Source organism: Panthera pardus, unplaced genomic scaffold (assembly GCF_024362965.1).
Source record: "Panthera pardus isolate Hobbes unplaced genomic scaffold, ASM2436296v1 HiC_scaffold_13, whole genome shotgun sequence".
NCBI lineage: Eukaryota > Metazoa > Chordata > Mammalia > Carnivora > Felidae > Panthera > Panthera pardus.
Window position 1 is genome coordinate 49,033,686 of NW_026526688.1, and position 23,914 is coordinate 49,057,599.

General features: G+C 52.2%; 1 protein-coding gene across 1 annotated transcript in view; it reads left to right on the plus strand.

Moving 5' to 3' along the window:
- The window catches only part of LOC109262342 (L-gulonolactone oxidase), a 34,974-nt gene that overhangs the window by 1,098 nt on the left and 9,962 nt on the right, over positions 1-23,914 (plus strand). Inside the window, exons 2-6 of the mRNA XM_019440849.2 lie at positions 189-290; positions 3,081-3,206; positions 5,130-5,224; positions 9,656-9,746; positions 13,411-13,596. Of these exons, the coding sequence (XP_019296394.2) occupies positions 189-290; positions 3,081-3,206; positions 5,130-5,224; positions 9,656-9,746; positions 13,411-13,596 (600 nt within the window). The remainder of the gene's footprint in view (positions 1-188; positions 291-3,080; positions 3,207-5,129; positions 5,225-9,655; positions 9,747-13,410; positions 13,597-23,914) is intronic.

A 23,914-nucleotide genomic window follows, 5' to 3' on the forward strand; every position in this document is an offset into this window, starting at 1 on the left:
GTCAAGGGAGAGAACAAACAGGAAGTCCCGCAGCTTCAGAGCTTCCGACGTCCGTTTAATCTTCCCACCGGCCCCTGGCTCAGCGCCCCGCCCCAGCCTCCCATCCTGCATTGGCGGGAGCCCGGGATGGCCGTCGGGGCAACGCGCGGCCACATGTCTGTGATGACCCAGCTCTTTTCCTGTCGCAGGTCCATGGGTACAAAGGAGTCAAGTTCCAAAACTGGGCTAGGACCTACGGCTGTTGCCCAGAAATGTACTACCAGCCCACGTCCGTGGAGGAGGTCAGAGAGGTGAGTGTCCCTGCCCCAGACAGGAAGTTGGGTCGCCCTGCCCCCACCCCCACCTCAGAGCTGCCGGCCAGGAGACAGCTCCAGCTCCATGAAGCCTGAAAATTTCCGGGCTCCTGGCCCCCACTCCCCTGCTACAGCTCCACGTTACACCTTCCCGTGCCACCAATGGCTGCCAGCATTTCATTTCCAGCTCAGATCTCTTCTCTGGCCGCAGACTCACATGTGACCTCTCTCGTTGTGTGTCTCAAGGTCATCACAGGCTTACGTGCCCCAGACTACATTTCCAGTGCTTTGAGTCTCTTGTGTTGTCGACTCCACCCTCTTCTACCCCTGTCTCTGCATGGGGCGCCTGGGAAGCCAGGAAGTGGGTCACTGTCTTTTCTTTACCCTTATCCGCAGTCAGCAAGTCTTGCCCCAGAAGCTTCCAGAACCCATCCCCTTCTCTTCAGCACCATTGCCAATCTCCATGCCCACTCCGCCATCCCTTCCTCACTCACCATGACCTGCGGCGGCCATGGCCCTGGTCTCCCTGCCTCAATTCTCACGTCCTTTGAATGCACTTTCCACCTCACCAGAAGTAATTTTCTTAAAATGTAAGTTGGACTGGGCTACTCTCTGCTTAAATCCCTTCACAGGCTCACTGGTTAATGTTTATTTATTTATTTTTGAGAGAGAGGGAGAACACAAGTGGGAGAGGGGGAGAGAGAAAGGGACACACAGAATCCAAAGCAGACTTCAGGCTCTGAGCTGTCAGAACAGGGCCTGAAGCACGGCTCGAACCCATGAACCCTGAGCTCATGATCTGAGCCAAAGCTGGATGCTTAACCAACTGAGCCACCCAGGAGCCCCCACAGGCTCTCTATTATTTGTGGAGTAAAAGCCTAACTTGACTCCCCAAGGCCATGCATCACCTGGCCTTGGTTCATTCTTTGTTCATAAGACAAACTGAACTTTTTCCTACCCCAGGGCCTTTGCACTTGCTGTTCCCACTGCCAGAATGCCTATCCCTTCACTTTTCACATGACTAACTCCTTTTCCTCCTTTAGGGCTCAGGGTAAACTTCAGCTCCTCAGTGGATTCCCAGACCACCTCACCACTGTCCCTAGCGGTCTCTGTCTCAGCTCCTTGTTTCTTTCCTTCATTGCATATTCCTAACTTGCAATTACTTTGTCGACTTGAACATGTTCATGCTTCTGGCTCTCCTTCTCATAAGGATGTACGACCATGCTTGGCTTGTTTCCCATTGTATCCTCAGCACCCGGCACTGTCCCTCGCCACAGAAAGCACTTAAATCATTGTTGAATGAATGAATGAATGAATGGACCAGACCCAAACCGTAGAGACCCTTAAAGGCTTGCACCTCAGTCAAGCATGCATGCAACTAGCTCCAGAGGATGCAGGTGCCGCTCCACCAGCGCCAGTAGGGTACCGAGGAGGGAGGAGTTCACTCTGTGTGCGCGTGTGTGCGAGTGTGTGCACGGGCGTGTGTGTGGGGGCGCACCCGGAGAACAGCAGTCTGGACGATACAGTCCCCGTGAAGTGACCCTAAGTCAGAACGCTGTGCTGCATATCTAGTCTCTCTTCAATTCCATGCTCTCCTGAGACATGGTGATTATTATCTCCATTTCACAGATGGATAGACTGAGGCTACCAGAGGTTTTGTCGTTTTCCCATATTAATAAACATCAGAGCCAGGAGTCCCACAGGGATTGTCTGATTCAAAGCCTCCAGCTTCTCACGCAGAGGAAGAGCACTGAGCAAGAGAAAGTGAGGAACATGCCCGGGGAGCCATCAGAAGCGGCAGAGACGGGGACCCAAGTGCCTGGAGGGGATGAGTGGGCGGAGGGCAGAAGAGCAAGGCTGGGAAGGCAGGATTAGAGGACCTTGAATGCCGAGGCAACTGGCTTTCCTCTGAGCTGAGGGAAATGTTGGAGGTATGCTGATAAGGCCATAAATCAAGGCCGTTCTAAGCTGTGCTGGCCCACACAACTGTGAATTCCTAACAGGCTGAGGCTGCTGCAGGCTGACATTTCCCCGGAGGGCTAGTAGGGTCAGGTGAAAATAAAAATTGGCGGTGTGGCCAAGGGGGCTCACAGAGGATGGTGTTAAACAGATTTCTTTACTGTAGAGCTTGTAGTCTTAAACACGCCATGTACACGGTGGGTGGAGAAAGGAGCTAGGGAGGACAGAACCCTTCCCAGTCTCACTTGCTCATGGAACCCCTTGTGGTACACGCTGTGAGTAAGGCCAGTGTTCTGGGTAGCAGATGTGAGGTTTTGGAGCAGGGATGTGAGGGTAAAAGGGAATGGATTCATGTAAGTGATACCATGCATTTGTTAATTAATTTATTCATTCCGTGATCACTAGAGACGAGGGCTGGGCCCGGGAGAGACACAGTTACAAAGTCAAAGGAAGCTACTTTCACCCCAGCAGCCTTCATTCCAGTCTGGGAGGCCGCTGAGCCCCTGTAGGCCAGGATGAGGAGCTGGGACCTTACTCTGAAGGCACTGGGGCGCCCTCAGAAGGCTTCGTGCTGGCAAAGAGTGTGATCGGGTGTGCCCACCGAGGAGCTCCCAGCCGCAGCAGGGAAGGGGCATGGGAGTCCCACCTTAGCATGATTCCGCTCTGCGTGCCGCTCACTTCCTGGCTCTTCACCCTGGCTCTCTTTCCCGGACTGGACCGCACAGCGGCCTCCAGCCGGGCAGGGGCCTTGGCAGCCTGGGCGGCCCACACCCCTGCAGGCCCTGCCAGGTCTCTGGCCCCCGGCTGACTCCAGCATTGCCTCGGCAGGTGCTGGCCCTGGCCAGGCAGCAGAACAAGCGGGTGAAGGTGGTGGGAGGTGGCCACTCACCCTCGGACATCGCCTGCACCGATGGCTTCATGATCCACATGGGCAAGATGAACCGGGTGCTGCAGGTACTCAGAGCCCTCGACTTCCCCCAGCCTCAGCCTCCCTCCCAGACCTTGGGCGGAAACTCCTTAGCCTCTGCCCCCAGGCCCGATCCCCTCCCTGCCCCTGAGTCCAAAGTGACACCCCAATTTCTGACCTGCCCACCATCACCCCTCCCCGGAGCCCTCCCTGGGCTCGCTCAGGCTTCTTGGCAGCTGTATGCGCCTCCTTGTGGCCACAGAGAGAATGTTCGTCTACTTCCTCCTGCCAGTGCCTCCTCTCTGCTTCTCTAGAACAAAAATGGCAAATCAGATCCCCAAAGGTGGACTCACAGTCCCAGACCGGAAGGATTTACATCTAGCTAGTTTTACACATGGGGAAACAAGATCAGGGAGGGCAAGTGACTTGCCTAGGGTTACACAGCCAATCAGTAGCAGAGCTGGGCACAAACTCAGGGGTCTGACACCAGCGCTGTGCTGGGATGCTGTCCATGCATTTCGGCCAGCACTTGTCAGGCACCTGCCAGGAAGTGGAGGCCAGACAGGTACCCTGCACATCAGCAGGACTCCTCTTCTCTCCTGACAGGGCCGGCTCCCCTGAGCTGTAGTTTTTGCCAAATAACCTCCGCCCCCCCACCCCCCGCTGCCCCCCAGCCCTGCTGGCCGAAGTTCTAGGTTTCTCTCTATTATTTATTTCTTTGCTCAGGCTGACAGTCTCCACCCCATAGAAAATGTTCTGGTCAAGATGTCAGTCATGGCAGTAATGAACTCTGATTGCTAATTAGTGAGGATTGGGCTCCAACAATTGATTTTGCCCAGCTCTGTGCTCAGGGTCAGTCAAATGAGCTTGGGATTTGGAGTCCCACAGATGTAAATTCTCCTTTCAGTGCCACCGATGCTTGTGTCACCTTGGGTGAGCAACTTAAAGTCCCTGAACTTCAGTCTCCTACCTGGGAAAGCAGAGTCTGCTCCCACTTCCCAGGGCTGCCAGGGGTCTTCTAGAACCCTTATTGTGCGTGGCAGGGAACTTCTGTCCCCTTCCAGGCCTCAGTCTTTGCCTAAGACCTCCCCGGTGAGAATAAGTGGAGAATTGGGACTCCATCTGGTAGAATCAAGCCCTTGTAGGAAAAGGCCCTCCTTAGTTGGTGATTATGCACGACCATCCAGGAATCCTACCTTCTGGTCCAGGTGGGGCAGGGTTGGGAGTAAGTGGAGTTATGGCAGTGACCTTGAGTGAACCCCTTCTTTTCCCTGCTCTTTATTTTCTCCCCTGTGGGAAGAAGGGGTTACACAGAATACACTAGTCCCCCCATTATCTGTGGTTTCTTTTCCGCGGTTTCAGAGGTCAACCACCCTCTGAAAGCAGATGATCTGCCTTTTGACATATTATCAGAAGGCCAACAGTCACCTAATCCTAGGTCACAATTCCTAAGTCCTTTATCTCACTTAATCTCATCATCACGTAGGCATTGTATCATCTCACATCCTTACAAGACAAAAAAGGCTGAGGACAGTACAAAAAGATATTTTAAGAGAGACAGAAGCCACATTCACGTAACGTTTTTTACAATATATTGTCATAATTGTTCTATATTATCTTTAGTTATTGTTGTTACTCTCTTACTGTGCATAATTTATAAATTGAACTTTATCATAGGTAAACATATGGGGAAAATATGGCATATGTAAAGTTCAGTGTTAGATGTGGCTTCAGTCATCCACTGGGGGTCTTGGAACGTATTATCCCCTGTAGATAAGGGGGGATGACTGTATTCCCACAGCCCCAGCACTCCAGGGCTCTGCCCACACCCCCTTCAGCTGCCTGCAGCAAGAGGTGACTTGAGCTGACCACAGGCAGGGACAGACGTGCTCATATTCACGGGAATGTGGTTGCTGGGTGAAGGTTGGGCGATAGCCTAGCTCATCCCAGCCTGTGCTGGTCTCTTGCAGGTGGACACAGAGAAGAAGCAGGTGACTGTGGAGGCCGGCATTCTCCTGTCTGACCTGCACCCACAGCTGGGCAAGCATGGCCTGGCCTTGTCCAAGTAAGAACGGCTCTTCCATTCCTGGTGGGCCAACACTGCCCACCACCCCTTGCCCTGGCCTTGGCCGGACACTCAAGGATCTGGCAGGAGAGGGAGAAACACTTCCCAGGGTGCATCCTCTTCCTCTGGACCCCTGTTCCTCCCCCAGGGGGTTTCTGTCTCCTCATCCCCCATGAGTTCAGGGATGAGAATAGAAAGAAACAAGCCAAAGATGGCCAAGCATTAAGCAACAGTCTTGTAAAGGGGCAGGAAAACCATGGATTAAATTTTTTTTTGGTGGGGGGTGGGGGAGGGGAGAGCAAAAAAGGTGAATTTATTAAAGCACGGGGCCAGGATGTGTGGGCAGAAAGAGCTGCTTGTTTTTTTTTTTTTAAGTTTATTTATTTATTTTGAGAGAAAGACAGCACGAGCGGGGAAGGGGCAGTGAGAGAGGGAGAGAGAGAGAATCCTAAGCAGGCTCCACACTGTCAGCGTAGAGCTCCAAGCAGGACTCGAACTGATGAACCATGAGATCATGACCTGAGCCCAAACCAAGAGTCGATGCTTAACTGACTGAGGCACCCAGGTGCCCCTGGATTAAATTTTTCTTAAAACTTGCAACGAACAACAGTATGGACCCAGACAGAAAAATGTGCAAAAAGCGTGGAGGAATGGGAGGGCATGCTGACTTCCTGGGGCACCTCCCTGTGGCTGCACTCCTCTCTCTGTCCGGACGAGGAGTCGGCGATGGCTCAGGTTTAAGATCAGGGGCTTTCCATTGAAATAGGTGGCAAACAAAGCCAAAGGATTGAATGTCTAAGTGTAGAACTTCAACCATTGGAAAAAGGTGACTGTATTTTGGATATACTTTCTTTGCAACCGGAAACTGCACGCATGGAAGCCTGTGGTTTGTCTTGGAGCGGGGGTTGGGGGGGGGGGGTGATCCGTTTGCCTTAGCTCTCTTATCACAGGCCCTGAGGCATCGCTACACCTCTTTTACTCCGGAAACCATCCTGTTCCTGCTTCTCCAAAGATCATGGCAACTCAAACATTTATGGAGCGTCTAGCATGTGCAGGTCTTGCTCAGGCCCTGAAGAGGCAAAGATGAATAAAACCCAGATCCCACTTGCAAGGAGCTGCTGGCGAGGGGCACACAGACACACAAAGTGTTAAGCATAATGCAGGACGATAGGTGCAATGTCAGAGAGGTGTTTGGGACACTTCAGGGCTCTCAGGGGGCCCTGGGTTCAGCCTCGGCAGACAGAGGACGCAGAGGACGCTGTGAGGGATGGGAATCAGCAAGCTTGTAGGAGGGGCCCCTGGACTGAGTCCTAAACGATGATCAGGAAGAAACCAGAAAGAAAGAGGAGAGGAGGGACTCAGGCAGAGGGAACGTTGTGAGCAGGAGCGGGAGGGGCGCCTGGGTGGCTCAGCCGGTTAAGGGTCTGACTCTTGATTTCGGCTCAGGTCATGATCTCACAGTTTGTGAGTTCAAGGCCCACATCGGGCTCTGCGCTGACAATGCAGAGCCTGCTTGGAATTCTCTCTCTCTCCCTCTCTCTCTCTGCCCCTCCCCTGCTCTCTCTCTCTCTCAAAATAAATAAAGTTAAAAAAAAAAAAAAAAGAAAGAAAAACAGGTAGCACTTAAAGAGAGAGAAGTCCAAAAGGGGGAGAGTGTGGGGGGCGTGCAGGAAACTATGAGCAGATGGTGGGACAGAATCTGTGACAAGGACCACAGGAAGAGACATGGTCTATCAACTACGGGCTTTAGCTTCTGGACTCTGAAGCATCTCTGCGCCCTGCTTATAATATGTCCCTGTCCTCCCTGGGGACCCAGTCCTCCTCCAGTACTGCCCACATGGGCCCTTCTGCCACTCAGGAGTCAGGATGTCCTATCCTGCATGCCTCAGGGGAGCCTAGGTCGACAGCTGTAAGGGTGCTGTGGGAACTTCAGGAGTGTCTGTGGCCGGGGGGGGGTGAAGGGAAGCCCCACACTATCAGGCTGCACGCTGGGTGCTCGACAGATGAGGAATATAACCCTTTTACAGATGAAGAAACCAGGGTCTGAGGCAAAGTGGCTTACATAGCCGGAAGGCTCTGGAACGTTCCACTGTGTGGTGAACCAGAGGAGGCAGGACAGCAGCAAGGTGGAGACCCCAGCTCTAGAAGCAGGTGGCCTGGGCGCACATCTTGCTTCAAGTTCCTTGACCCGTCTGGGCCTCAGTGTTCTCATCTAGAAAATGGGTCTTAAAGCAGGGTGCTCAGAGGACTGGATGAGTGAAAGATGCCCCACATAAGGAGCTCACTAAATGGCAGTTCTTGTTCACCTGGCTTTGTCATCTGGCTCCACAGATTCTGGAGGTGACCTTTCCCCTTGGCTTGTTATCTCCAGCCCCTCAGAGGTCAGAGTCTAATCCTTCCTTCCTTGACCCTTCTCCCTGAGGGCCTCACTTTTATCCAGTTTATTTCTCTTAACACAGGGGTCACGAGCCTGTTTCCGAACTGCTTTTTTGTCCGGTAAAGTTCATGGGGAAGAGAAGACACGTTGCAATTCGATTAACCACCCCCTTGCTGGGCATTGTTCTCAGTTTTTCACTGGTCTACCTAATGCTGTGATGAACATCTTTGAGCTATGCCTTTCCACACGTTGGAAGATGTCCCTAGGGCAGGATTCTATGGTCCTCTTTAAGATTCTGGTATTTTCAGAAGTAACCCAACTAATGTGGACAAAGAGACAAGACTAGACACAAAGGTGGTGGAGGTGGGTGGGTACGGGTAGGCTGGAAAGGGTTTTTTTGTGTTTTGTTTTGTTTTGTTTTGTTTGTCCTTTTCCCGTTCTGCCAGGACAGCCCCCAGGTCTCATCCACAGGAAGGTCTGAGACTAGACTTTCTAATCATTAACAGCAGGTGTCCTCCAGCGTCTTTGGGAGGCAGGGCCCAGCCTGCCTCAGGGGCCCCAGGTCTGTGCTGAGAGCCAGGGCGTGTCAAATCCTCAGCCTCCCATTTTGTGTCTGCGAGAGGGTGGGTACATTGCTTTACCTTGCAGAGCCAGGTCTTCAGTATAACTGAGGGGGGCTGGGCTATTGTGAAGATATATCGTGCAGCATACAACGCACCCATTGCCTGGGCACCCAGGGGGCCCTCAGTAAACATCAGTTGCCTTCTCCTTTAAGCTAGGGCTGGGATGTCTCAGAGAACACTCTTAAGAAGTAAGAGTTTTGAACTCCTGAGCCACTCTTTTTCCTTCACCCCGAGATCTGGGCACATCTTTCTAATTCCTGCCCCCAGAGCACAGGTCTCCAGAGCGGTCCTGCTCCCCTTCAGGACCCTGGTCCTTCCTGTGCATGCACAGTTCTGGTATTATTCCTTCCAAGGCCCAGAAGTCTGGGCTGAGAGATGTGGGTTTATCATGGGGGCCCCGAGGAGCCCCTGACTCTTTTCTTTCTTTGTTTCTTTGTTTCTCTCTTTCTTTGTTTCTTTGTTTCTTTCTTTCTTTAATTTTTTAAAAAATGTTTTATTTATTTTTGAGAGAGAGAGAGATAGAGAACGAGCAGGGGACTGGCACAGAGAGAGGGAGACACAGAATCCGAAGCAGGCTCCAGGCTCTGAGTTATCAGCACAGAGCCCGACGCGGGGCTCGAACTCATGGACCGCGAGATCATGACCTGAGCTGAAGTCGGACACTCAACCGACTGAGCCACCCGGGTGCCCCGTCTTTCTTTCTTTTTTAATGTTTATTTATTGTTGAAAGAGAGAGAGAGCGAGCGAGCAGGGGAGGGGCAGAGAGAGAGAGAGACAGAATCCCAAGCAGGTTCTGCACTGTCAGCACAGAGCCCAAAGTGGGGCTCGAACTCATGACCTGAGCTGAAATCAAGAGTCCAGAGGCTTTAACTGACTGAGCCACCCAGACGCCCCCCCATCCCCCCACCACTGACAGTTTCTGAGCCTGGAGGTGATACAGTCTCCTCCCCCTCCTTTCCTGACGGCTCAGGGATGCTCACACCTTCCTGGGACAGCTGTGTGAGCTGTTTGAACCAGCTCACTCCCTCAGGGACTTCGCAGGCCTTGACAGTCTGGGTCTAGAGAGGTGTTAGCAGGTGCATTTGGGCCTTTGGTTGGTGAAGATCTTGTTGGCAGATGGGGGACAGAGGAAGGGGATGTTCTATGCTGTGGAAACCCCAGAGCCAGGCAGGCAGAGCTGAGTGAGCCACGCCCCTACCAGTTTCTCTAATAGGTCACTGTGATGAGAAAACTGAGGCTCAGAGAAGAGAAAGGCCAAGAAGTCAGACAAGCTAAGTCATGGTACATTCGGAGCGAGAACCCGGGCAAGAGATGCATCTATTCTTCTGCTCTGAGGAGCGTCGCACGGCAACCCAGTGGAGGGGGTGGGAATTGTCTCAGGGGAGCCTGACTGGTCCCTTGTGTCCCTTTTGCCCCTCCTGTTGAGCCCAGCCTGGGAGCCGTGTCAGACGTGACTGCAGGGGGCGTCATTGGGTCCGGAACGCACAACACAGGGATCAAACATGGCATCCTACCCACCCTGGTGAGTCCCCTGCTTCTCTGCTCCACTGACTGCCGGGGACGGGGGCGGGGGGTGGGGAGTGGGGGGTGGAGGGGTGGGGGGGAGATGGGGGATAGGATGGGGCCTCTTCACCGAAGCTCCTGGGAAATCAGGGGCTTCATGGGCAGTGTTGGCTCTGCTCCTTGTAAGCCTCAGAGCCACCCCAGCTCTCCCCCTCTGACAGATTTGGCAGGTGCCCTCCAGCCACAGTATCTCCTCTAAATCTCATTCATCCCCCACAGACACAAGTGATGAAGGAGGCACAATGCATGTTGAGGCACCCCTGCCTCTCAGGAGCCTCCTGGCCACCCTGTGGAAAAGGGCAAGCAGGGCAAGAGGTTCCATCCCCCCTGAAAGGTCTGAGCCAGGAGCCAGACAGGGCAAGAGGTCTTTCCAGGTTAGCAAGTCAGGAGGGGCCGGGACGGGGACCGAGGCCACCTGGGGTGGGGTCCAGCACATGTGGGCCTGGATCTGTACCTGACCTTTACTGAAAAGCAGGGTTTAAAAAAAAAAAAAAAGTTTTAACGTTTTATTTGTTTTTGAGAAAGACAGAGACAGAGTGCGAGCAGGGGAGGGGCAGAGAGAGAGGGAGTCACAGAATCTGAAGCAGGCTCCAGCCTCTCAGCTGTCAGCACAGAGCCCGATGCGGGGCTCGAACTCACAGACCAAGAGATCATGACCTGAGCAGAAGTCGGATTCTTAACCGACAGAGCCACCCAGTAACCCCTGAAAAGCAGTGTTTAAACTTTACAAGAATCTGGTTTGGGGAACTGGTTATGAATACAGATTGTCGACTCAGGTCTGCGTTCAAAACCTGCCTCCAGTATGTGCTCGGTATGTGCAGGGAGGCAAGCTCTTTGCTCCTCTGGACATCCCTGTTTTCATCTGTAATCTGGAGAGAATAATCCTCAACCCAGGAGGAGGATATTAGATAGCAGAATACATGGCCGAGCCAAGGACAGTTCATGATTTGTGTCAGAAGCCGCCGTTTGGAGGACAAACTTTTTTAACTTTCAGTATTTAGAGGGACTTCCTAACAAGCCCGGCTGTGTGCCATGAAGCAGGCTGTGAAGTGCCATGAAGCATGGAGGCTGGTTGCTCCCCATCAGGGGTGAAGGAGATCCCCTGTGCCCCGGGGAGCGGGGGGGCCGGGTAGCTCACCATGTGTTTTCACCTGCAAGGGCTCATCCGCCCCAGGGGCCATGGGGCCTCTGACCACTGGAGCATTATGGCTAAACACTGGGGCTTGGGTTTTGTATCCCAGTCTACCACTACTGTCTGTGTGGCCTGGGTGAAGTCTCTGTCTCAGGCTACCTCAGTTTGCTCACCTGGAAAATGGGGAAGGTCACAACAGCAATGCATCTGGGGTGCTTAGCAGAGGGTACACAGTTAGTGCTCAATAAACATCAGTGGTGGGTTTTGCCTGTAGGACAGGGCTCTTTCTGGAGCTCACCCTCTGTGCTATAAAAGAAATTTCAGCATGGCTGGGGGTTGGACCACACAGATCGCTTAAGTCAGCTAGCCAGGTGTATGGCTCTCTCCTGTACGACGTGCTGAGGTAGACGGACACCCCAGCAAGCACTGTCTGAATGTGACTTATGGGAGCTGAGTCCCCTATGCTCCAGTCTCAGAGCAGGTCTGAGATCAGAAGAAAACAGCCCAAAGCAATTTCTAAGAGATTCACTTTGCTTTGTATTTGTTTTCTCCAACACCGCGAGGGAAACCTAGTTCATGGTTTTCCTTAAAACATCACTTGGCTTTCTCATCACCATTGTGCACTGGTTCTGGTTGCTTTTTTCCTTCTCTGCTCCCTCTTTCTACCACAAGAGCCCCAGAGACTCCCCAGGCAGGATAGGGGCATCCGGAGGGAAGGGCGTGAGCCAGGGAAGGGGAAACACTGAGCGCCCTGTGGTAATCATGCTGCTCTCTTCCCATCGGTAAGAGCTGCTGCAGCAAAGCGTGCTGGGTTTGGTGGGACTCGATTCCCAGGTGCTTGGAGCCTTCCGTGGACATGCCATGACCTCCCCCCCACCCCGAAAGCTGGGGTCCATGCCCAGGAGAGCCCAGTGGTAACGGGGCGTGACAGGCAGCACAACAGCCAACCCCCCGCCCCAGATTAGGCCACAGTCGTGGTCTGCTATCCAGGGCTGATGGCAGTTTCTAAAAAATGGTCAGCACAGTATGGAATAATTCTTAGTGGCCACAAATCAAGATGCGCGTGAGATTTACTGGCTCCTTCTCTTGGGAAGCTCAGCTGAGCAGGACCAGCCCCAGGAAAAGCAGTGGGAGAATGCTGCTGTTTTCTTTTATGCATTATGCCGATGGCATGGGTCGGGGGAGGGGATTGACATCTTTAATGTCCACTGTATACCAGACGCTCGGCTGGAAACTTCACACAGTCTCTCTGAGATAGTTATTGCCCTCATTTTACAGGTAAGGAAACAGAGGTTGAATCACATGCCCAGGGTCACACAGCTGGTAAAGCAGTGCCTGCCTTTGTTTGATGCTGGACCCTGCTGAGGGGTTTCACTAGCCAGTTGTCATTTACGGCTCTGGGTCTTAGACAAAATCTGGTGTTTATAGAAATCATTCTGACGTCCTCATGCCTACCGATGGCCAACGCGCCCCATTTCTGCCAATTTCTCCCCTCTGGCCACAGTCTCTGCTAATTAGAATTAGTTCGGCTTTCTCTGTTCTCTCACCCTGAGCCACACATGTCGAAAGCAATTTCCACTCAAATTAGCAGGTAGCAGAGTGTGGAGAAGTACTTAAACAGCAATGAAAGAGGGTTCCTTTGGAAATGGGGCCAAGGGTGAGAGACTGGAGTTAATTATCCGTTTCTTGCTGAGTATCCCACCCTTTGCAGAAACTGACGTTTCTGACTGTGGCCAAGAATCTGGTTCCTGAGGTGAGTGGGTCCCCGAAAGAGAGGATGAACTCTCAGCTCGGCTGAGATGGTGCCCGAGAGGAGCAACAGGCAGAGAGAGGCTGCAAGGGCCCCTGGCCCCTGGGCTGTGCTGGGACAGCGGGGACAGCCCTAGCCCAGATGCACACATATCCTCCCTTCCTTTGCAAGGCACCTTTCTTTTAGTGGCTCTTAACGTCTTCTTCTTCTTTTTTTTTAATGTTTATTTATTTTGAGAGACAGTGAGCAGGGGAGGGGCAGAGAGAGAGGGAGACAGAGAATCCCAAGCAGGCTCCACACTGTCAGCACAGAGCCCAAAGCGGGGCTCGAACTCACGAAACACGGGCTGAAAGCAAGAGTCCGGCACTTAACCGACTGAGGCACCCAGGTGCCCTGCGAGGCACCGTTAACCAGCACCTCACGGCTCACTGGGGCCCTGTCTCACCTTTGATGTCCTCTGCACAGAGGGGAGCCTTGCTGCATCCCCACAGCAAACAGGCAAGGCAGTGGTGAGTTCCCGTGGAATCTCATGGAATGGATGCCCCTCCCTGCTGAGGGCCGATGCTGCCCAGACCTAGCCTTCCTTTCCCCAGTCCCCTGTGGCCAGGTGGCATTGGCCTTCAGGGGATAGGTGATACCTGGCCTCACTTCCAAGGACAAACAGGGAAGGGAGGGCCTCACCCGAAGTCTCCAGGAAATACCCACCCAGATTCTGAAGCGTGACTCTTCTCCCACCGCCAGGTGGTGGCGCTGACCCTGCTGACGGCTGATGGGACCATTCTTGAATGCTCCGAGTCCAGCAACGCGGAGGTGTTCCAGGCCGCGCGGGTGCACCTGGGCTGCCTGGGAGTCATCCTCACCATCACCCTGCAGTGTGTGCCTCAGTTCCACTTGCAGGAGATCTCCTTCCCCTCAACCCTGGACGAGGTACTGCTTTCTTGTTCGCCACCGCTCAACCTCAGGAAATAAATGGAGGATGTGGACAGGTGGGCCGTGTTCCACTGATGACCCCCTGTGGCTCTGCAGGCCCCCTGAATGGGGGAGTGGGCTGACCTTGCCAGCTCTTCCTTGGCCCAAGGATACTGTGGCCAGAACCCTTTCTGAGCAGATCGGTGAAGCTCAGAGGAACTGCAAGGGGTGACAGAGGTACGGGCGAGAAAGGAGGTTAGGTAGAGAATTGCCACAGGAGATAGGGTGCTGACTGCCCCTGGGAAGGCATTGACTCTCAAATACACTGAGCCATGAAATGTGCCCAGGATTCCCTTTATAATGGCTTCTTCCCAGCAAAGTGGGTGGGCTAACTTTCAGTCTGGCTGGGTGCCTAAGGTCATCAGATGCAGGGGATGTGGATCTAGATGATGGAGGGCAGAAAGAATGGCTTCTGATTGATAGCAATGTTTTATAAATGCATGAAAAGCATGTTTGGTTGGCTAGCTGGATGACTGGATTGGACGCATGCATGGATGGATAGATGCATGGATGGGTGGAAGGATGGATGGATGAACGGATGGACGGACAGATGGATGGACGGACAGATGGATGGATGGACGGATGGATGGACAGGTGTATGGATGGATAGATGGATGGATGGATGGATGGATGGATGGATGGATGGATGGAAGGATGGATGGATGAACAGATGGATGGACAGATGGATGGATGGACAGACGGATGGATGGACGTATGGATGGACAGGTGTATGGATGGATGGATGGATGGATGGATGGATGGATGGATGGATGCATGGATGGATGGATGGATGGATGCATGGATGGATTGACAGGTGCATGGATGGATAAGTGAGTGGATGGATGGGTGGACGGATGGATGGACAGGTGCATGGATGGATAGATGGTGGATGCATGGATGGATGGATGCATGGATGAATGGATAGCATGCAGCAGTCCTGAAATGCCTGTGGGCAGGATCTACGCCTGGTAGTCACTAAAGGACTCAAATCTACAGGTCCGAGTTCCTTGGTCTTTGAGTTCCTCCATGGTCACCTTATCATTTGATATGAGTAGACCCTCTGTACAGATGGAACAGTCAGTGATGTAGGCACTACTGATCCAACATGGTTAAGGTGGGATTTGTGATCAAATTGACCTGGCCTTGAGCGTTGGCTCTGCCACTTCTAAGCTGCGACCTTAGCCAGCCATGTAACCTTGTTAAGCTCTGGTTTCTTCATCCAAAAAGAGAGTTAATAATATCTACCTTAAAGTATTGAATTTGATGATTAAATCAGATAACACATGTAAAGTGTCTAGTTCAGTATTAAAATATTCCCCCCATGGCACCTAGTCAATGATAAAAGGGAAACATTGCTCTCTAGAACCAAAATGTCTAATGCATGAAGACCAGGAAAAAGCCTTAACTCCAGAAGGCCCCCTACTCAGAGGCATGGTGTTTGGTGGAAATTTATCCCCAGAACTCCTGGTTGGTGAGAAAGTGCTTCCATGGCTCTAAGGGGGTATAGCATGGACACCTGGAGTACCAATACTGAGCCTAATGGGACAAAATTGGCAAGTGAACTGCATGAAGCCTTGGCCCAAGAAAGTAGGGCTAGTTCTGGACAAGGACATTTCATGGAGTTGTGTGGCAGGGACAAGTTATGGCTAAGCCAGGGAGCCCCACAAGGGTCTGGCCTGCCCACATGACTCTGCCTGGAACCAGCCCAGACTCTGAGCTCTTTGGGGCCATCTTGGCCTGCCTCAAACAGCTACAATCTCTCCCAGACCAGTGCTAAACGGCAGATCTAGACCTGTTGTTCACTCCAAATAGGGTTCGAGAGTGTTCTATGTTCTGGCCAGTGCCTGGCATGTTGGTTGAGGCCTGCTGTGGGGTCGGCATTTGAGACCCGTATGACTCTAGGGCTAACTCCTAAGGCCATGGAATAACAGTCTGAGCACCCACTGCACTCTCTTCTTCTCGGCCTTTCCCTTCTGTACCTCTTAGTGGGGTGACCACTCCATCCTGGTCCTGCAGCAGGATGTGGCAGGGACCCCACGGAGATACAGCTCAGGCATTCTTCTCCGGCTGCAGCTGGGCAGGCCTGGTAGCCCTTTCTTCTCCTCAGCAGACTCTAAGACAGCCTGCTTCTTCCCCCCTTGGCAGCTCCCACCTTCTGTCCTCTGTACCCCTCAAGGTTCTCTTGCCCCTAGACTGGCTGAGAAGAGAAAACAGAGCCCCCAACTTCCCTCATCCCTACTGCTTCTGAACCAAGCATTCCAGCCCTCCTCAGTTAAAGTGTTTTTAACAGACAGAGAATTATAGAAATGCACGCAGGGGTAAGTTACAAAGAGAGACCATTTTGGTCTCCACTCTGAGGTTAACCATATATGCTGACATGGCTAATGAAGCTTGGAGCTGGGGCTCCAGGAGTGACAGACTAGGCAGCCTGCTCCAGGGCTTGAAACTGAAGACATTAGCCAGGACAGATGGCCTGGCCAGGAGCTAAAGAAATAGTTCAGAACAACCATCAAGTCCAAAGGGAACCTGGCAGAGAGATGTTTGACCAGAGTCAGTACTGTGAGGGAGATTCAGAAGAGAATGACGTAGAGTAGGCGTAGCCTGGAAAGGTACCCAAGGGACTGAAATACAGAGCCAAGTCCACTTTTTTAGGGCACAAATTCAAGCAATATTTAAAGTTTATTTATTTATTTTGAAAGAGAGAGAGAGAGAGAGAGAGTAGGGGGGAGGGGCAGAGAGAGAGGGAGAGAGAGAATCCCAAGCAGGCTCCACACTGTTAGCATGGAGCCCGACACAGGGCTCAGTCCCACCAACCACGAGCTCATGACCTGGGCCAAAATCAAGAGTAGGGTGCTTAACTGACTGATCCACCCAGGTGCCCCTCAAGCGATGTTTGAGATGAGGGACCAATACGACTTGGCAGCTGAGCGTGGAGTGGTGGAATGGGAGGCAGGAGGCAGAAATGGTGGCCCTACCACCGGGGTGGAGAGTCCAGGAGGCACAGCAGGTGTGGGGAACAAGATGATGAATTTGGGGTGGGAACTCGAGTTTGAGGTGCCTCAGGTGGAGGTGTTGGAGGGCAGCTGGCTTTGCAGGTTTGGCACTCAGGCGGGAGGCGGAGGCTGGAGATACAGATTGAGGGGTTGTATTAATTTGCTAGGGCTGCAGTAACAAATAGCACAGACTGGATCAAGAGGTCTACAGGGTTGGTTCCTTGTGGGGACTCTCGCCTTGGATTACAGATGGCTGTCTTCTTGCCATGTCTCCTGTCTGTGCATATCTGTGTCTTAATCTCTTCTTCTAAGGACACTGGTCATATTGGATCAGGGCTCACCCAATGACCTCATTTAACCTTAATTACCTCTTTTACGTCCCTGTCTCCAAATGTCATCACATTCTGAGGTCCCGGGAGTTAGGACTTCAGTATGTGAATGTGAATGGGTACAATTCAGCCCAAAGTGATGGTCACCGGTCCCCTAAGTGATTGGTCGCAGGGTGGCAAGGTCACCCAGAGAGAGTGGGCTTGGGTGAGAAGGGAGTGGATGAGAGGATGGAAAGGGTGCCAAGAAGGAGACCGAGGAGGATGGGTTAGAGAGGGCTACAGAGGCAAGGGATACTGGGTGTCCAGGATGGAGCGGTCAACAAGGTTCAATGCCATGGGGAATCAGGGTGTTGACTGGTCTGGTCATCGGAAGGCTGTAGCTGACCTTGGTGAGGATGGTTCAGTGGAGTGTGAGGCAGCTTGAGGGACAGGTGAGCATCACCAACGAGGAGGGGAGATGGGCAGGACAGAGCACTTTCAAGCAGAAAGGGGCTGTAATGTGCTTTATTGTTGAATCTATTCTCCTGCCTCTCATGTAGGGCAGAACTTGTTAAGCTGAAGGTTTTGACCCAGAGATAAAGAGATGGCTTCTTTTTTGCCAGTAGGGTTGGCCCCCAGGTTCCTACCAGGATAGTGTGGCTGAGTGGATGGATGGTCTCCTAAGACCTGGTCTGTCCTCTTTTGGCTCTTCCTTTGACCCGGCTGAGATTGACTGAGACTGATTATGGCCAAGTCCTGGTTCCAGCGGAGGCTGATCTCAGGCCATCCTCCCCCTACACACTCACACAGGCATGTGCGTGCACACACACACTCTGGCTGGCCTCTGTGTCTGTCCAGAGCTCAAGAGTTTTTTTTGCCTCCAACTTATCTCAACATGGAGACTTCTAACTTGGATGTGACATCTTTGAAAATTTCAGGTGACTCTAGCCAATGCGCCACATTCTTCTCAAAGCTTCCAACTTTTTTCTTTCTTTAATGTTCATTTATTTATTTTGAGAGGGAGGGACAGGGAGGGAGGGAGAGAGAGAGAGAGAGAGAGAGAGAGAGAGAGCATGGCAGGGGTAGAGACAGAGGGAGAGAGAGAATCCCAAGCAGACTCTGCACTGTCAGCTCAGAACCTGACGCAGGGCTAGATCTCATGAACCATGAGATTATGATCTGAGCTGAAATCAAGGGTCAGACGCTCAACCGATTGAGCCACCCAGGCACCCCCTCAACTTCTTTGATTTTGAAAGGCTGTGATGACACCTGAAGGTAGCAATTGCAGTTTCCTCCCCTAAAAGACAAAGTAGACACACACACACACACACACACACACACACACACACACACACAATTACACAGCAATAAACACTCAACAAGATGTAATGAAAAGGCTCCAGGGAGGGAGGCAGGGCCCCCGCGGCTGGCTGTGCTGCTACCCTGTGTGAGGTTGAGCAAATCCCTCCCATTTGGGGGGAGCCATTTTCTTTATTTTTTAAAAGTAGGGTCAAAGTCGGTGGCCCCCGAGGTCTTCTTCAGCTCTGACATTCCGGAAGTGAGTGCAGAGCTTGGACACAAAGCTGTCCCACCTCCTCGCCACCCTCTGGAGGCAGAGGGTCACCTCTGGCATCATCCGTGAGGAGAGGCATGAGCCCTGTGGGAACACCCCCACTGCTCCGACATAGACCCCAGCTCACCCCGAGAGGGCTCACGGAGCAGGACGCTGTGAGTCAGCAAGCACTCTGTGGATCCCTCCCTTTCGGCTCCCCGAGAGGCCCAGCAGCTTCTGTCATGCCCTGCCGACAGCCTTCGCCACAGTTGCAGGCCATAAACAAGGACAGAGGGTTGGTGGCATTTGCAGCCCTGTGATTTATTCCAAAGGGTGTGGGCAATAAACGGCCTCCTCTGCCATTTGCTTTTGCTCTCTCCACGCAAAGTAGCCTTTAATAAAGGGCACCTTCGAGAGGCTGTGAATACTGAGGAGGAAAAGCTAAGAGGATGTGCACATCCACAACACAGGCATGCTGCCTTGCTCCCCTCGAAGGAAACAAGCCCACGGAGGAGGAGGAAGGATCAGAAACTCATCATTAGATCAACTTCTCCCCACTCTTGCTTGGCCTGGGATCTAATCTAAAGCTAAAAGGATTTAGATTAAGCTTTTAATCTAAAAGGATTCCTGGACTCTAAAAGGAACAATAATTGGATGTAGCCTTCAGGAGGCATGACGATTTTGACAACCATTAGGAAGACAGCGCACCCTCCTGTTCCTGCATCGGGGTACCTGCTCGTGGCTTCTTACCATTCGGGTTCATAGGAAGTTGCCCCACCTCCCCTGGGGGTGCAAACCGTGCTGCCCTGAGTGTTTGCATCTACATCGGGCCTGCACACAGCTCCCCAGCATCGTGTCCTCTCTGGGCATGGGCTTTTTCCTGATGGCCACGCCCTCCAGGTTGGCCGATCCTGGGCTCCCGAGGAGCATTCGAGAAGTGAGAGTTAGGAAGCCAGGACGAAGGAGGACAATTGCTTCTTGTACATAAAGTTAGGTGTGAAAAGCTAGTGGGGCCACCATTTTTCCTTCCCTTACATTTCTTTCCTTTCCTTTTCTCCTCTTTCCTTTCCTATATCCTGCCTTCTGTGTGGCATGTGTTTATGAAATCCCCATCATGGGCCTTCCAGCCCTGAACTTGGGAACAGAACCCAAGCGGACCCATCACGAGGGGTGCGGTGTAGAAGCTGGAACATATCTCCCAAGTCAGACCACCAGGTTTGAAGCCCGGTTTCTTCACTGGCCTTCTATGAGTTTGGACAAATATCCTCACTCCCCTGAGCTTGGATTCCTTGAGTGTGTGGTGAGGATAAGAGCTTGACTGGCCCCATGGGATTGTTGCCAGGACTCAAGGCAACACAGCAGGTGAACCCCCTGCCCTTGCTTTCTTAATGGCCTTAGTGAGAGGAACCCCCACTGGCTTTATTTCTAGAGAATGCTACCTCCTGACACCTGCTCTGTGAGTAGATCCCAGAATCTGAGTCACTGCTTGACTTTCCAGGTGACAGGTGCTGGTTACTCTGTTTTGCTCATGACCATTTGCCACCGTCTCTTGAAACGGTCCCCCTCCCTTTTGCTACTCGATGATTAGCATTCTGGAGGGCAGGGATTTTATCTGAGGCCTCCAGCTCCCCAGCATCCACAGAACACATGGCGGTGCTCAATACAAGGTTACTCAAGGTCGGTTGATCGGCAATGTATTAAAAATCCATCTTTTTCTGGGATTTTCACCAACTCCTCCCACCTGTGTTGTGCGGTGGTCTGTCAAGTCTGTGCTTCCCATTACTGATTCTCTTAAATACATTGCTGCATGATTTCTGAAGGCTGTTCAAAGCCACATGAGGGGAAGGGGTCATTCCCGGACCCCAGGGAGAGTTGGAATCAGTGTTTCTAGAACTGGAATCCAGTTCTAGAACTGAATCCAGTTTCTAGAGCTGGAAAGAAGTCTTGTCCAGTTTTGTGGTGCCTAGAAAGAGGCCACCCTCACAGCTTTTCTGACAAAGTCTCAGCATTTCTGACTCTTGCAGCTGGGTCGGCATGGAATCACAACCGGTTAGAAGGCATGAAGATTTTAGAAATTATTGTCAACCTTTTGCCCTTTATGTCACCCAAACCATAATGAGATGTGATGAGTGCAGCTGGCTGTTGCCTCAGCCCTCCTGCAGCACCCCAGGAAGCAGTATTGGTCCCAGTGTGTCACCGTCCTTGTCAGCAGCTTCCAGATGCCGACCACTGTCTGGGGTGGCCGTCAGCTGATGCCAGGTAATCCCCGGCTATCACACTGGAAGCCCTCTGCTCACAAGCCTGAGAGCCAGTTCCCGGGAGCCAACTCAGCAGTGCCACAAGGACTAAATCTGGAGGGACAGAACCTGCCAGAACCCTTCATGCCAGTAATGTGTCAAGGAAGAGACTCCTCTGGGACCCAAAGGTCTATGATGGTGCTCCCAGGAGACACAAGTCATATCAAGGATCCTAGGAACAGTCCTCCTCCAGTTAGGGTGGTTTGTGGGTGCTGAAGGAATTTAATCCACAGTGGGGTGGGGCCCAAGGTTGTTCCACCATCCAGCGGCCAACCTGGTGCTAAGTTAGGGGTAATGGAGAGTCCAGAGCTCAATCGTGCATAGTTCGTGCCTCTAGAAGCTTATAATTTTGTGTGTGTGGGGGGGGGGGGGGGGAGACATGCCTTGTTTCTTTACTGTGGGAGGAAAAGAATGACCAGTGTCAGGACAGAGGCACAAAATGTAATGGGGTGACTCTCGTCACTCCATTCTAGGTAAAAGAAGGCTGGACATAAACCTCTTAGAGCTGAGAAGGGCGCCATTACATTTGCTGCTGGATTCTGGGCAATAGAGTGGGATGGCCCAGGATGCTAAACGTGAGGAGATGGGGGTTTTCTCCTTTCCAGTGTCCCAGCCCCACCCTCCAGGCCAAGTCACCAGGCTGTATTCCTGGCTCTCCCAGGGGAACGTCAGCTCTGCCCAGAGGCTTCTCACGGGAGAGTCCTGTGGACCATGGGTCCATTGCCCTGTCAGGATGGAAGTGATAGTGACAGGGGCTCTGGAGTTTCTTCCTCAACCTTTCCTGAGCCTCCAGCATGGCACGAAAGGCCTTTCTCTTCAAATAAGGAATGATAGTGTCCTCCGGCATTCTCTGTACAAGGCATTGTGCCAGCAGCTCTAAGGCAAGGGAAACTAGAGCCTGCAGGCAGACTCTGGCTCACTGCCTGTTTTTGTAAATAAAGTTTTATTAGCACACAGCCACGCTCATTGCTAATGTATTGTCTATGGCTGCTTTCATGCTACCGTGGCAGAGTTAAATAGTTGCCACAGAGACCATAGGGCCCCCAAAGTCTAAAATATTTATTGCCTGGTTCTTTACAGAAAAGTTTTGCTGATCTCTGTGCTGGCAGGGACCAAAGATGGACGAGATAGTCCCTGACCTATAAGAGACTATTGACCAATTTCAGAGACGGATGCTTCAAGAGCTGCAGTGTCATTCTGGGATGGATGCAATATAATTAGAAGCCACTTAGAAGGGGAGGAGATGGCTTTATGAGGAGCATTTAAGTTACATCCATCTCAGTTTGGATAAGTCACTTTTCAGGTGCTCAATGGCCACTTGTGGACAGGGGCTGTTGTATCAGACAGTGTTTGTGGACGGAGGTCCCGGATGCTGAACTAAGTGGTGTGAGCTTTATTCTTTAGGCAGTAGAGAGCTGCTGGGGATTTCTGAGCTGTGTTTTGCGTATGCTCTGTAGAAGTTGTCTGGAGAGATGAGAAAGGGGGCATATTATGAGGCGAATGCAGGAGTACGGGTGATGGGTAAGAAGGGTGTGGACTATCTCACAGCAGCAGCAATGGGTCTCAGGAGAAGACTGGGGAGGCATTTGCAGAAATACAACAGGGTGACCAACAGATTGGAGTGGGGTGGGAGAGGGGGAAGACGACAGGCAGATCACTGGAATGCAACAATCATCCACCCGTCTCCATATCCCCGGCTACACCATGCCCTGGTGAGCTGGTCAGGGGGCCTCCCCGACAGTCGTGGCAGAGACCCAGAATTCCAAAGTTCCACTGCTCTCAGACACCCCACATGTAAGTTCTAGAGGGGCTCATCTCAGTGCTTCATGTTGGCTTCACCTTCCTTCCTGGCCAGACGGTGGAAATGGCCGTTCTACCTCGAGCGTACCAACCTCTTTGGACACCGTCTTGACCCGTGATTGGATCCGGCCATTTTTCTCTGCTGGGTGCCCAATTCCCCACAGTGCATTTGGTCAGTAAGCTGCTGTGTTATTGTTGTTTTTCCTCCATCTTTCCTGCTCCCTCCCTCACATGTTGAGTTTACAGTGCTTTCAAACCCCTGATTTCCCCTGCCCCTCACAAGAGCCCTGGAAGGAAGGAAGGAAGGAAGGAAGGAAGGAAGGAAGGAAGGAAGGAAAGAGAGGTATTACTGTCTTCATTCTACAGATGGAGAGATGCTACCCAGAGGCTTCAAAGGGCTTTCTGGAAGTCACGGCTAGGGACTTCGGGGGGATAGGACAGGAACACTAGATGTGTGTGTGCTAGCGTTGGTCAAATCCAGAACCAAAACTGTTCTTCGGGCACATGCCACATGGCAGTCACTGTCCTGGGAGCTTTGATGTAGATTATCTATTTCATTGCACCAGTGCCCACATGTTATTGACGGGAAGACCAAAGCTCAGGTACATGGCTCCTCCTAGGTCGTGCAGCTTGGTAAGCTGCAGACCAGGACTCGAACCCGGAACTCACCCCAAGACCAGTGGTGCTTTTCCCCAATCCCCAGCTTCCCATCAAATACCAAATCTGTCTACCCTTTGGCTCAGAAATTGTCCTGTATCTGCTTGATGGGTTTTAGGGAGACATGATTTGCTCCGTGATCTCATCTCTAGGAGTGCAATAATGAGCCATATTAGAGCAAGCTTCTCCTGTTCATTTCCTTTTTTTTTTTTTTAATGTTTTAATTTATTTTTGAGACAGAGAGACACAGAGCATGAGCAGGGGAGGGGCAGAGACAGAGGGAGACACAGAATCCGAAGCAGGCTCCAGGCTCTGAGCTGTCAGCACAGGGCCCGACGCGGGGCTCGAGCTCACGGAACGTGAGATCATGACCTGAGCTGAAGTCGGACGCTCAACCGACTGAGCCACCCAGGCGCCCCTCTCCTGTTCATTTCTTTAAGGACCTGTGATGTATTAGGCAGTATGGAGATAAAGGACGATGATGGTGACAGTGAATGACAATGGAAGGGTAATAATAGCAGCAGCAGCAGCAACAGCTTATGCCTATGCGGTGCCTACCATGTTCGTGGCACCATCGTGAGCACTTTCTAGGCATTAGCGCATTTTATCTTCATACCAGTCCTGACAGGGGTACTATTATTAGTCCTCTTTTACAGATGAGGAAACTGA